General features: G+C 42.7%; 2 protein-coding genes across 2 annotated transcripts; both read left to right on the forward strand.

Annotated features, from left to right (window-relative positions):
• The first annotated feature begins 1952 nt into the window (after positions 1-1952).
• On the forward strand, positions 1953-2961 carry LOC113992211 (G-protein coupled receptor 35-like). Its single transcript, XM_027729297.2, has one exon. It carries the CDS (start codon positions 2023-2025, stop codon positions 2959-2961), a length of 939 nt encoding a protein of 312 aa, XP_027585098.1. The 5' UTR covers positions 1953-2022.
• A 15599-nt stretch (positions 2962-18560) lies between these two features.
• On the forward strand, positions 18561-19865 carry LOC113992242 (G-protein coupled receptor 55). The gene has a single exon (XM_027729356.2). It carries the CDS (start codon positions 18939-18941, stop codon positions 19863-19865), a length of 927 nt encoding a protein of 308 aa, XP_027585157.1. The 5' UTR covers positions 18561-18938.
• The last annotated feature ends 1379 nt before the right edge of the window (positions 19866-21244 follow it).

Raw genomic sequence — 21244 nt, forward strand, 5'->3', positions numbered from 1 at the left:
CTCTCTATATGTTATACAAAGGCTCCAAGAATTGGGCTTTTTTTCTTTCTAAATACTGAAAAATACCCAAAATGGCCCCGAGCTCTGCACCAGCACTTCTTAGAGCATTCCAGGACACAGCGTGGAGGAGTGTTTCCTGCCCATTTATGCATCTTCCTTTGTGACCTACATCTGCCTTACACATCTGAGTCCAGAGCTGATGGTCCATCTGCTGCTGTCACCTTTGAGACCGTGATCTCCAGAGAGGGTAATTAATGGGACAGATCCTGAAGTAGACAGAGCCTGTCAGCTGGCTCACACAGGTGGGACTGCAACTGCTGTAGCCAGTGGACAGCAAAATCCATTCAAATTTCTATAAAATATGACTGTGGCAAGCTCTTAACCGTCTTTTTATAGGCTCCCAGTGATGCTGAGAGAGAGTGTTACCCACCTGCCTGAGGTAGAGAAGTCAATCAAGCCCATAGCATCCGTCACCTTCCTTGTAAAGACACCAAATAGCAGCAGGCTGGGTGCCTGTGCCCTGGGCTCGATGTCACAGGGTGCACAAGCACTGCTGGGAGCCCTCAGGAAAGTCATTGCCCTCGCAGTGCTGCCTGCCTGGGGCACGCTCTGCCACCACAGCAGACCCTGCACAGGCTGCTGGGCTCCTTGGGGAGCCTTCTGCTGCCAGAAGGGCAATTTCCAACCATTATGGATTTTACTTCAGAAATTGTTTTCTCATAACTGAAAATATTAAATTTTAATTGCTGGTTTTTGTGAGGGGATGAGGGGGAGGGCACTTTGTGTGGAAAAACTGACGCTGAAGCATTGACCTTCTGAGAAGTGGAACAACAAAGATCACCAGAGACTCCGTCAGCCTGAAAGACGACAAGGAAGAACTTTTAGTGCACTAGAGTTCATTGATGAATTTCAACGCTGCCGAACTGTCACAGCGGGCTCCGGGACAACTGTGTCCTGCACCAACACCTGTGGCACCCACAGATCGCCTTCTCTGCATTTACCCTGCAAGATTTCTCCGGACTAAACAAACCCAGCTAACGGCCTCACAGGAAGCAGGTAATGGCTTTGAAATTCTCCCCACACCGATGTGTGGCAGTGTGCTCTGCTCAGTGCTCTAGGGTGTGCTTTCTCACCTCTAGCCACCTCTCACCTCCAGCTGACTTATCAGGCAATGTATCTGTAAGAGATTGTAGGAATCTGAATATTTTTCATGCCAGCCTCTTTGTAAACACTGCCTTTATGAGCTGCAGACAAAATCTGATTTATCCTCCTTGCTGGTAGTGGATGCCCTGAAATATTTAAAGGAGTACCAGAAGACAGTCTAAGTTTGCAGATTTGTGTTTTCTGCTCTAGCAGAATTTGGCTTCCTACCTTTGAAGGCAGAGATAAGACACATGTTCTCACTTCCCCTTCTTTCTCTTGAGACCTGTTATCTGCTTGGGCTGGGGGTACCCACGCTGAGCTGTTCCTCCCCTGCACCCTGCAGAGAGAAGAGTGGATTCCAGCCTGGGGGCAGCCTGCTCACAGCAGGCACCCACTGCCCAGCGTGCAGCTGTGTTCCCACTGCCCCTGGGAGTAAAGCCACCTGAGCTACCCCGTGGCTGGAAGGGTTCAAATCCTGAGGAGGTTCTCAGGCCTGGCAAGACCCAGAGCAAACCTATGGGGTGGCTCCAGTATCAAAGTAAGGGTCTCGGAGGGCAAAAGGGGAATGTTGCCCAGCTCTGCTGTGGGCTGCCCTAAAGGCAGTGGCTCTCTGATAACTACAGCAGCAGCAAAGGTAAGGGACAACAAAAATTATCCTTCTGCTTTGCAGACTCTTGGCTGTTAGTGAGGCCTGGAGGGAAGGAGAGGCAGGCTTAACCACTCAATACCTGCAAGAGGGTTGTCTGTGTGTTTTTGTTATCTGGCAGCGAGTGCCAGTGTAACTTTGATGGCCGAGGGTCTGACGGTGCTGATGAGCCACTGAACCCGTCCAGAGCTCAGCCTCATGCCTGCACTCTTCCCTTGCAGAGACGGCCCAGCATGAACAACAGCACTGAAAATAACGCGCTGCAGGGTGGCATCACACTACTTCAGCTGATTGTCTACATCCCAGTGCTCGCTTTGGGGATCCCACTGAACGCAATTGCCTTCTGGGTCTTCTGCTGCAAATTCAAGGGGTGGACTGAGACCAAGGTGTACATGATCAACCTCATCGTCGCGGATAGTTTCCTGCTCTGTTCCCTGCCTTTCTTAATGTATTTTACCAAATACAACCATCCCATAGACCAGCTGTGTATTGCCACAAGCAATATGTATTTTACAAATATGCCTATGAGCGTCCTTATCATAACCCTGATTGCAATTGATCGATACATTGCAATCAAGTTCCCTCTAAAAGCAAAGGTTTTTCGATCCCCACTGAAATCAGCTTCTATCTGTGGCTTTCTTTGGATAATGCTCATAATTTATTCCAACGTCCATCTAAAACTTCAGAATAGGTGGGAAAGATTCTGCTTTCGTAGGCGATATCTTGACCCTAGCTATTTTTCTTTATTCGGTAATATCTTTGGATATTTTATTCCCTTAGGTATTGTGATTTTTTGCTCAGTACAAATCATCAGATGTCTCAAAAAGAACATGGCCACAAGCCCCCATGAGACAAAATTAATCCAGAAGGCAGTGCACATTGTTGCTGTGAATTTGTGTGTGTTCACTGTATGTTTCTCCCCTTTCTACATTACAATGATCGTGCGGTTCGTAGTGGATGTTACTGGAGCTTCTTCTCTGGTGTCAGCAGTTAACACCTCTGTTAAGATCTCTGCATGCTTAGCAAATGTTAACTGCTGTTTGGATGCATTTTGTTATTATTTTGCAGCCAAGGAATTTCCAGAATTTTCTTCTATGTTCTCCACCTGTATGAGGTCCAAAACAAAAGAAAGGCAAGAGTCACAGCCACCCACAGGTCAAGTCATGGCATGAACAAGGTACAGTGCACGAGATGTTAAGTGTCACTCTGCTGCTGAAGTTCTGAGGCAGAGGGTATGGAACCACCTATAGTATGTGCAGTCATTGTAGGTATAGGCATACCCGCAAAACAGAGCAACTCCCACCAAAGGGTCTGATGTTAACTTGAATTTTGCCCTTCTGTCCTCAGTGACTTGACTTCAGCTCTGATTATAGTCTTCTATCATTGTATGGCAGCTTCAGGCACCTCCTGGTGATTTTGGCTGGCTTCATGGTCCCTCACTTTCAGTGTCTTCTGAGTAATAAACCTCTCAAAAATTTCCTCCATGGACTGCAAACCCATGTACTGCTCATTTAAACCTAGAGACCATTAACTTTCTAAGTGAAAATTAACAATTATTTCCCCTACAGAAGACTGTCATCTTTCTCTTCCTGCAAACAGCAGTCTGAAACCTTTGTCCAGACATTGTCCAAACAACATAGGAAATTACTATTCCCATCACAGAAATTATCCCCCACCCAAAGTTAGATCTATCTGCTTTGTGTCAATACTTTGGCAGGTGGCCCAACAAGATGGAAGCTGCAGTGAGCAACTGTGGCATAAAAATGAATGAAACTACTCAGGTCATTCAGCTGATAATTTATGTCACAATTTTCATCTTTGGTGTATTATTTAATGCTCTGGCATTACTGGTGTTTCCCTGCAAGCAGAAATAAAGGGCTGTGTGTGTATGTGACAAATTTAATTGTTGCACATTCTTTGGCCATCATTCTGCCTTTTAAAGTCACTATTCATTTATTACCATTATACACAGGAGTATTATTAGTGCCAAATTATACTGGAGATTGTGAGAGAAGACTTAGTTACTGCAGTATAAGAGCTGCCTCACAGAAGGTTCTTTAACAGTGCAGCCCCAAAATGAGCAAGGAACTTTCTGATTCCCTGAAGAGGTATGTTCTACCTTGGATAAAAATTTTTATCTTGCTTATATGTCAAGTTCATGATGGGTTTCTTAGATCCTCCTTCAGTCCGAACAAAACTTCAGCTCCCTGAGTGCTCCCATTAATATAACAGATGAGTTTTCAATTCCTGGGCCACAACAAACTACCTGCCACCATGCAGCACTGGAATAGCAATCCCTGAGGAAAATGACACGGTTATCCACAAATATTTTCCATTTTCTAGCACAAGAGTCTGGCAAACGATGATGCAGCAGCCATAGTCCTTCAGCAGCTCCAAGCAGCAGGGCTGAACCACTGCATTTTGCTAACATTTCAGCAAGATATAACTGTCCTGCCCCTTAAAAGAAAAAGATGGTAACTGTTGCTTCAAGTTCAAATGACCAAATTGAAATTGCAGTCAAAATTTAGGCTTGAGAAAAAAAAACCTCAAATAAACCCACAAGGAAAAGCCTACGAAGCAATTCAGGATCTTGCTTTTATGTGAGCGAGTAGCCATCAGAACTAGAATTTTTGACCTTCCTGCGCAGGGAAGGCAGAGACTGGCATAAGAGAGTATTTTGCTGTTTGTTGGCATTTGGTCAGGCCTGAAACCTCAGTTGTCCCCAGAGCTCCAGGGGGCTGAAGGACACATACTGGGGAGTTTAGTGAGTTAGTTGGATGCTGCTTTCAGGTTTTGGAGACGTGTCTCTGTGATTTTGTTTCCTTGGTGCAGCAGAGCTGTTCCGATTGCCAGCACTGCCTGGTAGTGTCCAGGGGATTCCACAAGCACTGAAGCAGTGGCAGGCAGCTGGGAAACTTTGCCATGCCCTCCCTTGTGTCTTTCACAGAGCCACAGAGCCAGTCCCTTCAGTGTTGGTGCTGCAGGAGTGTGGAGAGGGCTATAGCACAGAGAGCCTGCCGGCACCTTATCTGCTCTGGCTCAGCTCCATACAGGTCTGAGAAAGGGGAAACAGTCCCAAGAAGCAGGGCTTATCATTGTGTGAGATCAATGCAGTTACCCTAACACTGCCATTTCACAGGCTGTCCATGCTAAAAATATGATTGACATATTCTGCTGCCTACCCTGTAGTTCTGTTTTGGTCAAGATCTGATGTTGCAGCGTCACATCTTGAAGGAGAAAGCCAAGGAAAAAACCCACGTGGGGCAGAGGCTCTGTAGAACCCTAATGCTAGAGGGTAACATTGTCAAGTGGCCCCCCTCCCATGTGTGGAAATGGTACTAGTACATCTCACACTTTGTCAGAAGATCTGTGCACTGCAACTGGAACCAGCATGGCACAGTCTCTGGGAGGCAGGGGAGATGGAGATCTTCCCTGCAAAGGAGGTAGGAGCCCATCAAAGCTGTCTGTCAGCAATTTGTACCAGGGTACAGAAAAACCTCATCAGAAGGGCTTTCTTTGGCTGGTAAACAGTCTCAAGCAGGACATCAGGCAGAGCTTAGAAGGGAAGGAAAAATGATCAATCATATAGAACAAAAAGTGTAAGATCAAACAGATCATAGCAAATTCTTCCTTTATATATGAAAAGCTACCTAGAACTTGCAAGCAAAGAAGAGAGATCACTCAGTACTGCTGCTGATAAAAACAAAACAATTGTCCAGATGTGCCCTGAAAACGACCTGATTAGCACAACTTTCATTATGGATGAAGAACCAGAGAAGTCCAAAAATTTAAAGGAAGGAAATCTCACAGCAGCAGCCAGGTAAAGTCAGTCAGAATAGAACTGGGGTAGAAACCACCAAACACAGTCCCTTTCCTAGGCCTGGGGGAGAAAGGGAAGGCTCTGGCCAGTGACAGAGTTACTATGCTCAGATGCAAAAAAAGTGCAGTTTCACAACACATCTAAAATACTAGATGTTAGGGAACAAATAGAAAAGCAAAACAAAAGTGGGGAAATATTCCCTTGTGGGGAATTCCCATTCTGCTTCAGAGATCTAAAGTAAAAAGAATAATAACACTTCACAGGAAGGGGTATGTCTGTTTTCATCTACCTTCAGCATTAAAAGGGTTTCTTCAAATTTCCAGGCAGAGCATTTCCAAGTGTAGTGTAAATCCATTATTTCTTTTCCCATCTGCAGTGGATAGAGCAAACTATTTATTCTATAACTCTTTAAACAACTGATATCCTATAATCATGTTGACTTTTTTCTACAGCAGCCTAATCTTCCATTTCATTTCCCATCCTGCTCCATTTGCAATTTATTCTAAGATGCAGATCCTCTTTTTTCTGATATGTAGCATGTCAAGCTCACCCAAATCTCACATTTGTACTCACAACTATTCCTATGTGTAAAACTTTGCATATGTCTTTATGTTTCACTGTATTCTTTTCCAAACCATTTATTCAACTTGTCAACACTATATACATGAGTTATATGAATAACATGAATAGTTGAGTTATTTCAGGAATGAGACATTCTACAGGACAGTGGAATTGACATTTAGGATTTCAAATAAAGTCTTAGGTTAGGTGACCATGATCAGAGAAACACTTTTCATAACACTAATAATAATATAGGGAAATATAATTCTAAAAGAGTCTGTTCATACAGTCATAAACTACAGACATTTTCTTTGTACCATTATGGATTACTCTAGTCCCTTTCAGTAGACGGCCTGCCGAAGATGTGGAGATACACCTGCTTTCTCATGCAAAAACTCTGGTTCTTTTTCATCAGTTTCTTGACTGTAAGTTGTCAGAGAACTATGAAGGCAGCATGAAGGCAAATCCCCTCCCACCAGCTGTGACAGCTGGTGCTTCTCCCCACCCCTGTGCAAGATCAGAGGGACGCGACAGGTGCTACAGCTCTACAAGCTGTGAGCTTTGCAAGCACAAGCAATGCTGCTGCTGTGCTTCAGAACAACAAAGCTGAGAGGCAACACTGTTTGGTTTTGAATTAACCTCTGTTTAAGGCATTTTTATGGATCAATGAGGAACAACATGCTTTGCCGAGGCAGTGTAATGTCACAGCCAGACAGCCGGGGGAACCTGTCAGGTGACTCAGGTGACACCTCATGCATGACAGGATGACTCCGTCAGAGCTAAACAGATGGCCAAGTCATCTTTAACACGTTTAAACTAGTGACTGATTAATATATTCCCCAGGCCACAACTGCCCTCTCCTGTTCAGAACCAGTGGAGGCCCTGTACCCTCTTCACCGCAGCCCTGAGCAGAGCTCTGGGGCTCCATCACATTGCCCTTCTCTGGCAGCACTGTAGACAGCAGCTTCATCCTGTGGGAGCAGTGGGACTGACTCTTGGAAGATTCCCAGCACCCATCCTGATTGATGTTGCAAAGGCCTTAGTTGGGACCAGACTCTGATGGGCAGGCTGCAAGTCTCTCACCAGCTGAAGACACCTCCAGGGAAGCTTTGCTCTTTCAGGCTGGCAGATGATGCTCAGGCTGTGACCTGGGGTGGCAAAGTCTTGCTGTTTGAGGAATATTGCAAATTTCATGTGGAATTGGAGAAATATCCAGACATCTGGCTGGTTGCCAGTGTTTACCTGGTTGCTCCAGAACAATCCCAATTGGATGTTAAGGCTCAGTGAAAGGCTTTGCAAAGGAATGTTTTCCTCTGGCCTAGGAAATTTAAGCCCTACATCACAGCTAAAGCCCTTCTGCAAGGAACAAAACAGGTCACACTCTGTGCATAAATGTCAGATAGTTCCTGGGGACAGGGAGGAGTCCAAAAGCACAAGAATTCAAGGCAACAATACAATTAAATTCCTACACGATAACCTACCTTCACAAATTTCTTGGCAACTTGTACAATTCCTGGGGGAGGGAAGGGGCAAACAAATTGGCAGAACACTTGCACAGGGTAATATACCTCTAGCTGGATGCAAAGTGATAAAAGTGTATTTTTAAAGTGAAGACCATCCTGGCTGCCACAAAAAGAGACAGACGTACACATTCCCTACCTCTGCAGGCAGGCCAGACCACTCTGGGCTTCAGAAAATTGTTGGGTCTTTCGGAGTTGTGTCCACCGAAATTCAAAAGTTGTCATCCCAGGCTGACATTTCAGTAACATGGCAAGGTTACTTGCCAAAACTTCCACCCCTTAGGACTTTTTTTCCTGAAAACTTAGCTTTTTTTTAAATCTTTTTTTTTTTTTTTAAGAAGTCTGCACCTGATTACATGATAGTTTCTGCCACTGTAACTTTAGTTCATTTGAGAGGTTTTCATCTGTTTGAGGTTTCTCACTTTCCTGCAAATTGCTTTCTTGAAGCCTTTCATGTTATGTTGCTTTCCCCTACAGGCTATTTATAGGAATGCACCTGTGCTAAAGGGAAGGGACCTTTCCAGCATTTCAAATAAATCTCTAGGACTTGGTTTGAAGTGCAAAACTAGAAGGCTGTCAATGTAAATAGCATGATTATACATAAATGAAGTGCAGTTTTTGTTTCCAAAGCCATGCAGTCATTCTAATTTGTGTGTAAAGACACTGGGCTATGCCAGGCAGCCAGAACAAAGACAACCCTATTGACTCAGACTAAGGAAGGATCAGTCACTGTTAAGCTCAAATCCTACAACCTCTCTGTGTACAAAGCAGGATGAACTCCTATTCTTAGAGAAATAAGCCAGAGTGCCTTTCTCCCTTAGGAGCCAGCTTGGCTGGTGGCACATTGCAGTATCCCCACCTTGTTCCCCCTTCTGGAGCATCCAAGACCCTGAGACCAAGATAAATGGGTTATATTTTAAATACTAATCATATGTGGATAGAAAGGGCAGATAACCTATATGCATAGAAGCAACAAGCTACAACTTAGCCCCATTACTGTCCTCTCCAGATGCCATATACAAGGATGGCCAATTCTCTTCAAGGCAAGGACCACTTCTGCAATGGAATGCATAAGGAAGTTTTCTCAGTTGTCATTTCCAAAGGAGAATAGAGAATGCCATGCCTTCACAAAGGGACATTTTTTTCAGCAGCATAAAACTGAGCTCTCTCTCTCAAAGGCTGGCTATCTTACTAAAATTAAAAGGGATTGGCCAAGACATTAGGAGAGATGGGAGCAAAAGGAAGCTCATAAAAATAAGTGTGCATGCAACCCACATGTGCAACATAATTGCTGTTAATAATTATTTATGATATTGATGTGCACACAAATATATACACACATATTTTTTAATATGTGGGGAGAGAGAGCATCAAATAAAGGAAAAGTCAAGTTCCACCTTGATGCCTCTTGTCCAGCTCACAAACTACCCAAAGATGGCACTGTTGGGAAGCAGTTCCTCTACCAGCACTGACAGACACTCGGAACTGTGACTCTGAAGTAAATGTAGGGATCCCTACAAGCATCGTCCTAAACTTTTCTTTCCTGTCTATCTGATGAGCTCTCCCTGGGCACTTTCTGTTTCCCTGCAGCACTCACTGCATCTCCACGATAAGTCAGTTAATGGTTCAAGTTGGAACTTTGGTGCCCTGGGACCTGTCTGGACACTCTTATGGCAGCAGTGAGGTTTACAGCAGTTCTCATACCCTCGGAGATCTAAGATGATCCAAGATGAGACGACACAGGCTGAAGAGTCTGCATTGATAACTGCACCCTTCTGTGCTCTGATGGAGGAATTCATGCTATATATAGCCTGCAGGAACCACAAGGAAAACCAAGCCAATCCCTACACTGAGGAGAGGTGGATGAGGAAAAGTTAAAGGAAATAGAAAAAATGTCATGTCCACACAACTCATCTCCTTTTCAGAACAAGCCAATCAACAGAAATGAGTTTTTCAGAAAGTTGTAGCATCAAGAGCACATAAGCCCTGCAGATGAGGCAGCTCCTTCCCCTTTGTGCAGGGCTGTCTGTGGGAAGGTTTATGAATGACTGTGCAGGGCATAAGTGTGCAGTGCAGCTGCTGCTGCTTTCCTGCACTGGCATCCATCTGTGCCAGGCTGCAGGGACGGCTGCTGTCTTGTAGTGATGATCCAGTCAGCAGTGCTCAGGTAATGCATAGAAGAATGAAAATGCAAAGAGAATAATTTTCATTTTATGTTTTGTTACCTAATGCAATGCAAAGGCTGAGAAGAAAATGTTTTTCTATGGAAAAGAAAAATCTAGATACGTTATTTATCAATGCTTATGTTATATGGTGTAGATGGGCAAGCATTACATGACACTGATCTGATCACTGCCTGTGTCAGGAAAAAAGAATAGTGTGCAATAACCACACAGTGGCACTCAAATGGTAAGACTAAGCAGATAAATATCTTGTTTCACTGCTCCCACAGAAGACTGAATGCTCAAGAGGCCTGCTAGGAGCCATGGGGTCTTCTGCACAGGTGCTGGGTTTATATCCTCACTGCTCCTAACTATTAGTTCCTTTTACTGGTTGATTGTGAAATTAGCAGGCAGTTTCATTCGAAGCCTTGGTTTTGTGCACACTTACCATTTCCCTTGGTAGTGCCACGGCTCAGTGAGCAAGGCATCTCCATTAAACAAAAGTATTTCTCTGTTTTAAGAGATTGACACAGCAGCTTCACATTTTTCTCTTTCCCGGGGGCTCCTCAAGCGATACAATCTGTATGTGACCCATGGAAACAACTCCTAAGGATTGCATGCAACTCAGTGGATGGCAATTGCTGCTGGTGCTTCACCAGCACCAGCCCAGCTCTGCTGAGCAAGCACAAACCCTCCCGACTGGCCAGCTGGCAAAGGTGGGTGTGCTGCTGAACCTCGTGGAGCAGACTGCACATGAGTGCAGGGTCTATTCTTACACAGTTTCACTAAAGCTGAACTTACAGCTTGACTGTCAGCTTCTTCCTACAAATACACAAGAAAAAATTGTAGTCTCTTGGCACTCCCATGACCAGAATTGCTTCTGGACACACACAAACTTATTCTGTCCCTGCCCAGAGGAGGAATGGACTGGCCAGGAAGCACATGTCCTCACTGGCACCTGGCTGGCACTGGCCTTGTCTAACTGGCCTTTTTGGCTCTGCAAGACCAAGTTGAACTATGGAAAATTAGATAATTTGAGCTCAGCTGTAGACTGTGGGTATGGCACCCTGCATGCTTGGTGTTCCGATGGTAACTTTCTGAGTCAGAAACAGATGAAGATATGCTGTACTTAAAAATATTGCTCCCATGGTTTTGCTCACTCAACCATATTAGTGTGAGACTGGCTGCTCACTAGACTGTCCCGTTCCCTTCCTCTTAGCATTCAGCCCTGACACACCTTTGTATGGTTTCTCAAATGCAGTCAGAAACAAATCTACCCTCATAGCTGGCCAACTCCAAGAAAAACTACATTTTTTTGCCCTGTCCTGGGATGTCTTTAGAGGTCTCTGCCTTATATTGAAGAGGCTGAGTGTACCTGGTCCCTATAAAATACAGCAGTTCCCAGGTTTTCTCATTTCCAGTTTTGCAGTCTTCTGAATTCAAAAAACTGGCTACATGAGAAAAACACAACTCCTTAGCCATCCAAAGTTCTCAGCTGTGCAATTGAGATAGCTCGCTGTACACCAGGCTTTGAGTGCTTATGAAGATGAGAAAGAGAGTACTGAGCAACTCAAAGAGCACTTGTGTGAAGCAAAAGGCCTCCAGACAAAGAAAATGCTGTATTCCAGCTCAAGCACAAACAAAAATTTTTAAGTCACCAATGAAAATTAAGCTTGTTCTTTACCTGTTCTTTAGGCAGAAAGATGTATTGCACTACATGTGACGTAGGTGACAACATCATGAGCTCTTTGTGGAGTCTTCCTTTCCAGAATTTTTCTGCTGCTCAGCTGGAGTTAGATCAAGTCCTCAGTATCTCCCTTCTGACCAGCATCTCCCTTCTGACCATCTCCCTTCTGAAGAGGAGGAGGCCAATCCCTTTTGGGGTGACAAGCTGTCGTAGCCTGTTCAGTAACAAGACAACTTGTTAGCTTAACTCACTTTGGCCATCCAGTTTTTAAAAGCTTTAAAAACACAAAAATATCAGAAACCAGTCACAGCACAACATGGAAGACACCTTAGACTCGGATCAGGGCTGATAAGCTTCCTGTTTTCCCACTTTGTCCTTCTAAAGAGTGCTGGATAAAGGCAGTTTGTCACTCACCTCCTAGCTTTCTACTGAGCAATGTTTTTTCCAGAGTCCTTTTGCTCTGGATGATTAAGTCATGTTACCTAAGACTACATTTAATAGCTGTCTGAGAGAACAAGTCACACAGTCATTCATAGAGGCACAGCACCACACTGGACTCTACCTTTGAATTTTGATTCATTTGCACTTGAACATCCTAATCCCGGATTTGAGACCTGATTTATTCTATCTGGTGATTAAATACAAGCAAACACATGATTTGGACATTTGTGAAAGCTGGACTGCAAAACCGCTTTGATATATTTTCCACTTTAAAAGAACAGCAGCAGAATTCATGCTAATGTAATGCAAATGAATGTGGCTTTGCACAGTATGAACATTTCCTCTGAAACAGGTTTTGATTCTTTGAAAACGGTAAGTCCTGTCTGGTGGTGCCCGACGTAGCAACAGCAGCATTTAGGACACCTAGAGGATAAAAGATGGAGAAAGCTCATCAACCTTTATAATGCTTATGGCAAAGATGAGTAAGGTTTTTTGGTTGGTTGGTTGTATTTCTAAGTTTTTTGCTCAGACACTTCCTTTTAGTTGCTCGGTTTGATTCTGGTTCCACCAGCCACTATTTGTTTGCTATCTGGAACACAACACTGGGAAATGGACAAGGTTGTTAAGATTGCTGTCTCTAGGCAGCACACACAATAAACATCCAGCTCATTTTAATGGTTAATTAAAAAAAACCCCTGAAATAAACAAAGCCCTTCTCCTTCCCATTGAAAACCTCAGAGGCGTGCAGCCACCTGGGTCCCTGAAATACAGCATTTATCAAGCAGCAGTGCTGGCTGATGAAGGCACAAAGGACTCACTGAAATAATTCCTGCTGAGCATATTCATGTATAGCATCTGAGAATCTACAAAAGCCACCACCAAAGACAGGGAGAAACAAGTCCTAATTTCTCAGCCAGTAATTTATCTGCAAACCTGGGACAGAGTCATTCGTACGTTGCCCTCATTAAACATGCTCAGATAAAAGTTGTCCTAATTTAAGCCAAAAAGACCAACCTGCAAAAAGATGACTTATGTGCACACCAACAAACTGCATACTCACCTACAAGCAACGAGGCCATACGTATCACAAGCAAATTGCCAACTTAGCAACTGTGGTTGATGTGTGCAGAAACGCTGATTTTTTTTGTCTAGCGCTGATGCATCAAGTGTTACTAAGTGGGAAGTTCATAGAGCCACAAGAGATGAACCTACTGCTGGGAGTGAAGGCAGCACAGAGTATTAAAATTCATTTTTAAGCTAAATCTGGATTATGCCTGTGGTGAGAGGATTAAAGAAGCAACCCCATTTCAGCTGCAACGTGACATGTTCAAAAGTCACACAGAGTTGCAGAGTATTTGTTTTCTGCTAATATTTAGTTGTACTCTTAGATTTCTTTGTGAGTCTAGACCCATTTCAGTGTATTGCTGAGACTTGTAGCTAGGCCACAGCTCTGAGAAGACAGAAGTTTAAAAGCCCTTGAAACCTCCCAGTTCCAGAATGCGTTTCTCAAATGCTATGAATCATATTGTCTTCAATTCCTTTGCCACGCAATTTTCTTAGGAGGTTTACCCAAAATTTGTGATTTGAAAAAAAAAAAAAAAAAGATAAAAAAGCAGAACCCAAACAATTTTCTTCCTGTCTCATCTAAAACTGAAAGTTTTTTTCTTCTCCAAGTCCTGTGGTACAAATGCTGCTGCTACTTTTTCTGCAGAAAGACAAAATTACTTCCAAACCCGGGCTGCAATTTGAAAAATGTCACTTAAGAGCTGTTTTTTTTTTTTTCTCCTGTATTTTTCTGAAAAGGGTTGCAAGTGTGGAAGGCAAAAGGGCAGTCCACAAGTCAGAAGAGAGGCTGTCAGCACTAGCAAATGAGTCTCACACTTTAGCCAGAGAATTTGCGCTCATTCATGTGAAGTGTCCACATGACACACACAGATGAGCCCTTGCTTAAGGTTTTATTCTTCTGCTGGTTTTGTTGCTTGGAGATAAAATTACAGTGTATGAGACTATCACACTGTCATCAAACAGGTATTAGGTTTTTCTCAGTACATTACTTCATTTTATATAACACCAAACATCCACATTTCCAAAAGGTGTACATTGCACACTCCTCCCAGAGCAGGGGAAGAGCTTCAGGAAAAAGTAATTGATAGGAAAGCCCTGAAAACTCATTTAAAGAAAAATGTGTTTTGGTTACCAAGTGACTGACATAGAAGGCACTACTTTAGTGCTCCATATACCTCACTTTTCTCACGGATAAACATTTGTTTGCCAACTTGCATTAATGACTCACACACCTGAACTGTCTAAAACTGGCACTTGCCCTTTAAATAGTTAAACAGCTGCATGTGTGTAAGTAGCTGTATCTTTCAGAAGCCTCTGAATGCTAAACTACTGATCTCCAGTATGCAAATGGAGCAGAAACTGGGGCAAGAAACACTATTTTTATTATAAGCTCTCCTATAAATTTCCACCCTGCCATCTCCCCTCTAGCTCAAGGAATAACTGGAAATTTGGAGGTAGCTGCCACAACCTCATAAAAGCTCTCAGCTGAGTCACACCAGGTAAAGACCAGGCCAAAACCCCTGACTTCAGAGACAAACTGCTCCCCACCCTAATTTGACTAGTGGCTGGAAACAGCTGACGATTCAAATCTTTATGCTTTTCCCACCTTCTCTTGTCTGTATAAATAAGCACAGAGTGCTTTTTAAAACAGGAAAAAAAAAAAAAAAGAGAAGAAAAGAAGGATGTGGTTGGTTATGCCACTTAGAAGAATACATGTAAGGCATGGTCTGTAAGTGAACGCTCTCGTGCTCTATAGAACAACCTGAACTGAAGAAATGCTGCTCTGCTTCCTGGGGTTCAGGTAGAGTAATTCATATTTTAACTATTAACTTTTATTTTTCCAATAGTTTAATAGCAGTGTTGATTGTAGACGCTATTTTTAAGCTAGTTTGGTGATTATTACTTACAAAGTCAAACAATAAGATCAAACATCTAGTCTTGCTTTACTAAGCGAAGAAAGATTTCTACTTTAGTAATGAGTATAAATCTATTCTGTTGCAATCAAAATATTTAGAAAAAAAATGGCAAGAAGTTATCCAACTACAGATGGAATATATGGCAGGTGTGGGATCTGCTGCTCATCATTGCACTGAGACATTTTATTCTTTTCTAGTACATCCAACAAGAGAATAACTTATATCTAACATGAATAATATTCTAGAAAATAGATGTAAACGAGGGATGTTTTTGCTAATGAAGCTTTCATGAGTAAGGATACTCTTAATCTGCCATCCCAAATCTGTGCTCCCATACAGATTTGTGTGAATCCCAACTAGAGCAGACGAACTCGGATCCAAGCTACAAAGAGGAAACCATTAATGGATTCCTCTGTGCTGTAAAAAACCCAGTGAACATAATACTGTAAAACCTTGCTGTTCATTTCCTACGCCAGCACACCTTTCCTGCTCACTAAACCCCAAGCTCCTGCTATGGGTACACCAAATTAACTTTTAACTAGTTCATAGGAAGTGGAAAATCCTCAGTAGGAGAAACTGAGAACAAATGGTGCAGCGATGACGCAGAGGCTGAACCAGCTAAGACACACTGTCTCAAGTACTGTTAATTACAGGTTCTTATGTTATCTTTTGGCTTTTAGAAGTTGACTGAAACAATCCTAAAGCCACAGCAGATTCCTTCAGAAAACTCGTGGAGGACAGGGAAATTTTCCCTGGAAGACTGAAAAAGAGCAAACATGGTACCTGTTTCTTAAGAAGGTGGAAAGGGTGGAGTTGGGAAATGGTGGGTCACTAAACCCGGCTTTAATATTTGAAAAAACGTTGGAATCACCCACCACAGAATCTGTTTGCAAGCACACAGAAGTGGTAAGTAAAAATCTGCACAGATTAATCTGAGAATGACTGAAATAGAAGTAATTTGACTTCCTCTGTGACAAACTGGCAGCACTGGGGGATGGGGTGTAGGAGGGGGAAACAGGCTTCACACACTATCTCTAAAGAAATTCTCATAGGCAGACAAAGGAAACATGATCTGTATGAAACCTCTATATGATTAGTGAGTACCCACTGAGATACTAATCAGTGTCTACCATACAGGAAAGATGTCTCTGGTACAGTTCAGTATCTTTCAGGATGAGTATCAGTATTTTTATTAATAATTTGGATAACACAGTGAGGATGACGCTTATTAAATGACTGCAAGGTTATTTGTCAATGGAAATGAAACTCCAAATAACTTTGAGCAAAAATATTACTTGGTCTGGTCTGATTGAGTTCCTTTGGATTACTCAAGATATGAAATTTGAATTTGAGAGGGTAAAATAATAAAAAACATTATGGTTTTGACAATCAGACACTCTATTATTGAAATTACCAATTTAAAGGCTGGCTAACATTTTCTTTAAATCAATCATTTTCTGGAGTAACGCTATACGTACTTTGGTACTAATGAATTCAAAAGGAAAAGCACACAGTGAACTGGAAATTTGATAAAAGTAGAACCAAATGTCAGACTTGAAGAGACAACATGCACAATTTTCTGATATATTTATTTTGTGGAAGTGACAAAACTTGTTAATCCAGCACTTTATGTACTGTTTAATGTAATCTGATTTCCCCCAGCTAGATGTATGCTCTTGATCACAGGGCACCCATGCTCACACAACACCACAATTTTCCCATGTCCCCTTACCTGTCCTGCCCTCCAGTGACAGCAGCACCTGCCTACAATAATCCCTGTACACATGGCACCAGTGCAGCTCCATGGTTACTGTAATTTTTCTCACCTGTCACGCACCACCAAACACGTGATTTTCTAAGTGACCGCCACGCATTTCTGGCTCAAAGGGACTGATTCCGCCTCATCTTGATGACCAAACGGATGTTTTCTTTTTGTTCTCATTTCTGACAGGTAAATCCACTGATAACATCCAGATTTCCTTTTGCTGTTTCCTAAGTTCAACAGAGCTGTGACAGCCCAACTCACGAGGCTCAGCCCAGTTCTCTGCAGGTGGCTGTTGTATCCAGCCCCTGACCAACAGCACCTCCTCACAGGTCACCCTCACTCCACAATGGGCTCACTGGGGGAAACACAGCCAAGGAATAGCCTTGGTGAATTTGTGCATCCCCTTAGGAACCTCCATCCACTCTGTTTGTAGTCCTCATCAGCTTTCATGTAACCATTTCACCACCTGCTTAACAGCCCTTGTTCTAACCCCTCTTTTTTCAAGTGCTATTTAGTTGTTTCTAGTACTTTGCTGCAATGCAAGTGCCTAAAATCTTCAGCCTTTTCCTTATGTGAAAAAGCAGATACTTCATCAAAGAAGATAATGGTCTGGTAAGAACTGTCAGAGACTTATTTAGCAGTTTTCTTTAAAAATCTGTGTGAAGCTTAGACTCAACAGCTATAGAATTGCTTTAATCACATTTGACACTCTTTCCTTCAACAGATGGACTAGATTAATCCCTTTCCAGCTACACTGATAACTTACATACTTTATAACAGTTACTGAGTTGAACTTTCAGCATTATCTGCCTATTCTTTCTGTAGTCTGAGCTGGAAACAAACTGTTTCACTAATACGAGCATGTTAAGCCCTGAGTGCATTCTGTGTTCAGACACAGTAATTTCCATTGTCACTCACTGGTTCCCCCAGGTCATCCCACCTCTGACCTCCAGCACAAAATCAGGATTCCTATGAAAAGTAGTGGTATTAGACTTGGCAAAATACAAGGCTATCTCCTCATTTAATGTTTAGCAGAACTACTTATTCCCCATCTCTCTATCTCTCTGTTTTGTCATTTATTTTTTTTTTTAGCCATGCGGACAAAAAAATCTTTCACTAATTGGTTTTTGGTTTCTCTAGCAAAGTTCAGCTCCATTTGGCATTGCTTAAGAGCTACCTGTCACTTTTTGTCCTCCAAAGCAGAGATTCTCCTCCTGATCAAATTATTCTTAAAACATCTTCACTTACTCCTAAAATTTTTTTTAACAACTTGATTGGCTGAGCTGGACTGGGAACTTTAACTACCAATTTTGTTCACCTTTATTAGGATTTTTTGTGATTTTGATTTAGAGAGGTTATAAAAAAGCACTTTTAAGGCTTAGTTTGTTAAAGCATTTGTATATTTTTAAGAACAGCAGTAACACTTAATTCCACACAAATTATACTTTATTAAGAGCTGTATTATGAAGATGTCATCCCTTGCATTTGCTAATCTTTGCTGGATTATCCTAGATAATCAGTTAAAATCTGAAGTACTTGCAAACCCCAAATTGAAACAGTGCTGAAAGTTAAACACAAGTGAGAAAACACTCTTACTCATTTTACACCTAGATAAAAGATCTGACCTTTAAAAATACTGCATTGGATATAAGCAGTATATGAAATTAAAATATCTTGTAAATGTGGGTGTAGTAAAAGCAATCAGCAGAAACTACTGATGCAGGGAATCATTGATATAAGAGTAAAATCCCAGCTATCAGATTGACATGCCTTAATATAGAAACATAATTTAATTAATCTCTGTGTAGCAACAGAACCAAACATAAGTGTTAGGGAAGTTCCAACAAATGTACAAGTTACTAGAGAGAGATAGTACTCTAGAGTTTTTGAGTATGTATGTTTGAATGGGTCAGTCTCTTCACTATCTCAATGGGATTATATTACAGGGCGTGGTAGTGAGTGGACACTGACTACTTGCCATCGAGAATCAGACTCCTTTATAAGAGATCAAGCCACTCAAAATGGAAATAGAAAGCTCTGCGCTTGAAATGAGGTTTCGCTTTCCACAATAGCCAAAGGCTGACCAAGAGTGTAGCTCAAAACCAAAAGAAGCCCAGAACTGTGTATGAAAGTATCTTGATCTGGATTGTCAAGGCATTACCAGGAGCCTGACACATTTCCAACCTGCTCTCTCTGTCATTTTAGGGGAGAAATGACCAACAGCAGCAGGGAATGTGATTTTACAGCCGTCGACAGCTTGGCAAAGACTCTGCAGCTGGGGATTTCCATCCCCACCTTCATTCTTGGGCTGGTTCTCAATGCCCTGGCCCTCTCTGTGTTCTGCTGCTTTTGGAAGAAACAGACCAAAACCTCAGTTTACATGATCAATCTCGCACTTGCGGATGTCCTGCTGCTTCTGTCGCTCCCACTGAAGTTGTACTACTCTGTCACAGAAGCACCTGGGCTCCTGTGCTCGTTCATACAGGCTCTTTACTTCGTCAACACGTATGTCAGCATCTTCATCATTGTCTGCATCACTGTTGACAGATACATCTGCATAAGGCATCCCTTTGAAGGTCGAGCTAACCAATCCCCCACGTGGGCTGTCTTGATTTGCTGTGTTGTCTGGGCAGTAGCTTGGATTTGCAGCAGCCCAATGTATGTGTTTCACAAGAAAGATCCTTTCACGTGCTTTCACAACATGTCAGAAAAGGCGTGGAGCGTCCCACTCATTGTTTCTGTGGAAATATTTGGATTTTTGATCCCACTTGCAGTGATGGTTTTCTGCTCTGCTCAAAACATCTGGATTCTTCTGAATCACAAAAGCCAAGCCAAAAAGAAGGTAGAAGGCAGTGGCTCCCTGCGAGTAATTATCGTCAACCTTGTGGTGTTTTTGGTGTGCTTCACACCTGTTCACCTGGCGATCTGCCTCCAGTGCCTGGTGAGGCAGCACGTGATAGTGGACTGCAGCCTGAAACAAACCATCAGCCTCTTCATTCAAGTGTCTATGATATTTGCCAACCTGAACTGCTGCCTGGATGCCATCTTCTACTATTTTGCTGCAAAAGAATTTCGTGAGAAAACACACCTGAAAAAAGCTATTGAGGCATGTCGTGTCTTTAAGCCTTGTGCCACGTGATGGGACTGCCAGCAGTGGAAGAACCTTTTCCTTGGCTCCCCGTTGCCTCACAGGACACTGACAGCTTTATCCCTGACACTGCAGGAGGGTCACCATGGTCATGGCAGGGAGGGTGCCAGAGGGAGAAGGACAATGTTTTTCCAGTGAATGTGAACCCGTGCCATATTTTCCTTCCTTTTAAAGAGGAAAAAGAAAACTACTGGAAAAAGGAACCAGCATTAGCAAAGTGACAGAGTGACACCAAAAGAAGCATTAGCCTTAACAGTATCTATTAAATGTGAAAGGCTTGCCAGAGGAAAACTACCCAGATCATGGGAATAGCACTTAAAATCAGGTTTGTCATAGCTGCACCAGTTTTCCTTTTGCCAATGTGATCAGAAAGTTGTTGTCAGAGGCAAATACAGAAACAAGAATTCAAAACCTTCTTTCTAATTTAGAAGGTATCTGGCAGTTAAAAGGCAGTATCCAGCCAAAAGTCTGACTCTGCTCTTTCCTTCTGTACAGCCTACAGAAGGCCACTGTTGGAGCTCAGTCCTTTGGACAGCTTGGCCACCCTGGGATAACAGTGAATCCTCCCCCTGTAAGCATTAGACACTGGTCAGGGCTGCTACGTGGGGCAGCAGCCCCTACTCTTCCATGGAGGACATGCTACCCAGTGTGGAACCCCCATGGACTACATTTGGTACCAGCAATTCCTGAGCAACAAACATTTATGATTACCTTTCCTGAGGAATCATCACAGTTTTCCCTTGCGATTTTAAAACTGGTTTTGCATGTGAAAAACCAAAAGGACCCCTTCAAATACGGCATTTAGTGAAAGACTGTATGTGATTAACTGTGTTTCTACATCACTGTATTTCTATCAAAGACATAACATAACATGTATATGAAATTCTTCTGCCTGTTTGCTCATTCTTTCTTGGGGAAGGGGAATTAAGAAAGCAAGCCCTGCTTCACAGAAAATTAGGGAGTGACTGATATTCTCCTCGCTTCCAGCTGGAAGACTAGACCAGCTCTATCCAGCTCATTCCTTAGAGAAGTCCTTCTAGCCTATCCTGTACACTTCCCAAAACACCTCTGGGCATGCCTCCACCCTTCTCAGTCAGCACTTCTGGATTGTCACCACCACAGTGTCATTTGCAAGTTTGGTTCTGAATCTAATCTGAAGGTTTCCTTGTTACAATTTAAGCCTAGCTTTTCTTGTACCCTTATCTGGGCATTTTTCATGCTCTTAGCCAGAAACACTTTCACATCAAGAAATCAATTTCAGCTGTAAAAATAACCTAAGACTGCTGGTAATCCAATCTTCATTCTGGGGCAGATATTCCCTTTATTCAAAATGTGAAAAGAAATTACCTTCTGTCCAGAGCAAATTAAAA

Source organism: Pipra filicauda, unplaced genomic scaffold, assembly GCF_003945595.2.
Source record: "Pipra filicauda isolate LSUMZ 115617 unplaced genomic scaffold, ASM394559v2 scaffold146_size1912638_pilon, whole genome shotgun sequence".
NCBI lineage: Eukaryota > Metazoa > Chordata > Aves > Passeriformes > Pipridae > Pipra > Pipra filicauda.

Excerpts from the sequence above, each read along its gene's own strand:
- LOC113992242 (XM_027729356.2), top strand. The coding sequence starts at position 18,939 with ATGACCAACAGCAGCAGGGAATGTGATTTTACAGCCGTCGACAGCTTG.
- LOC113992211 (XM_027729297.2), top strand. The coding sequence starts at position 2,023 with ATGAACAACAGCACTGAAAATAACGCGCTGCAGGGTGGCATCACACTA.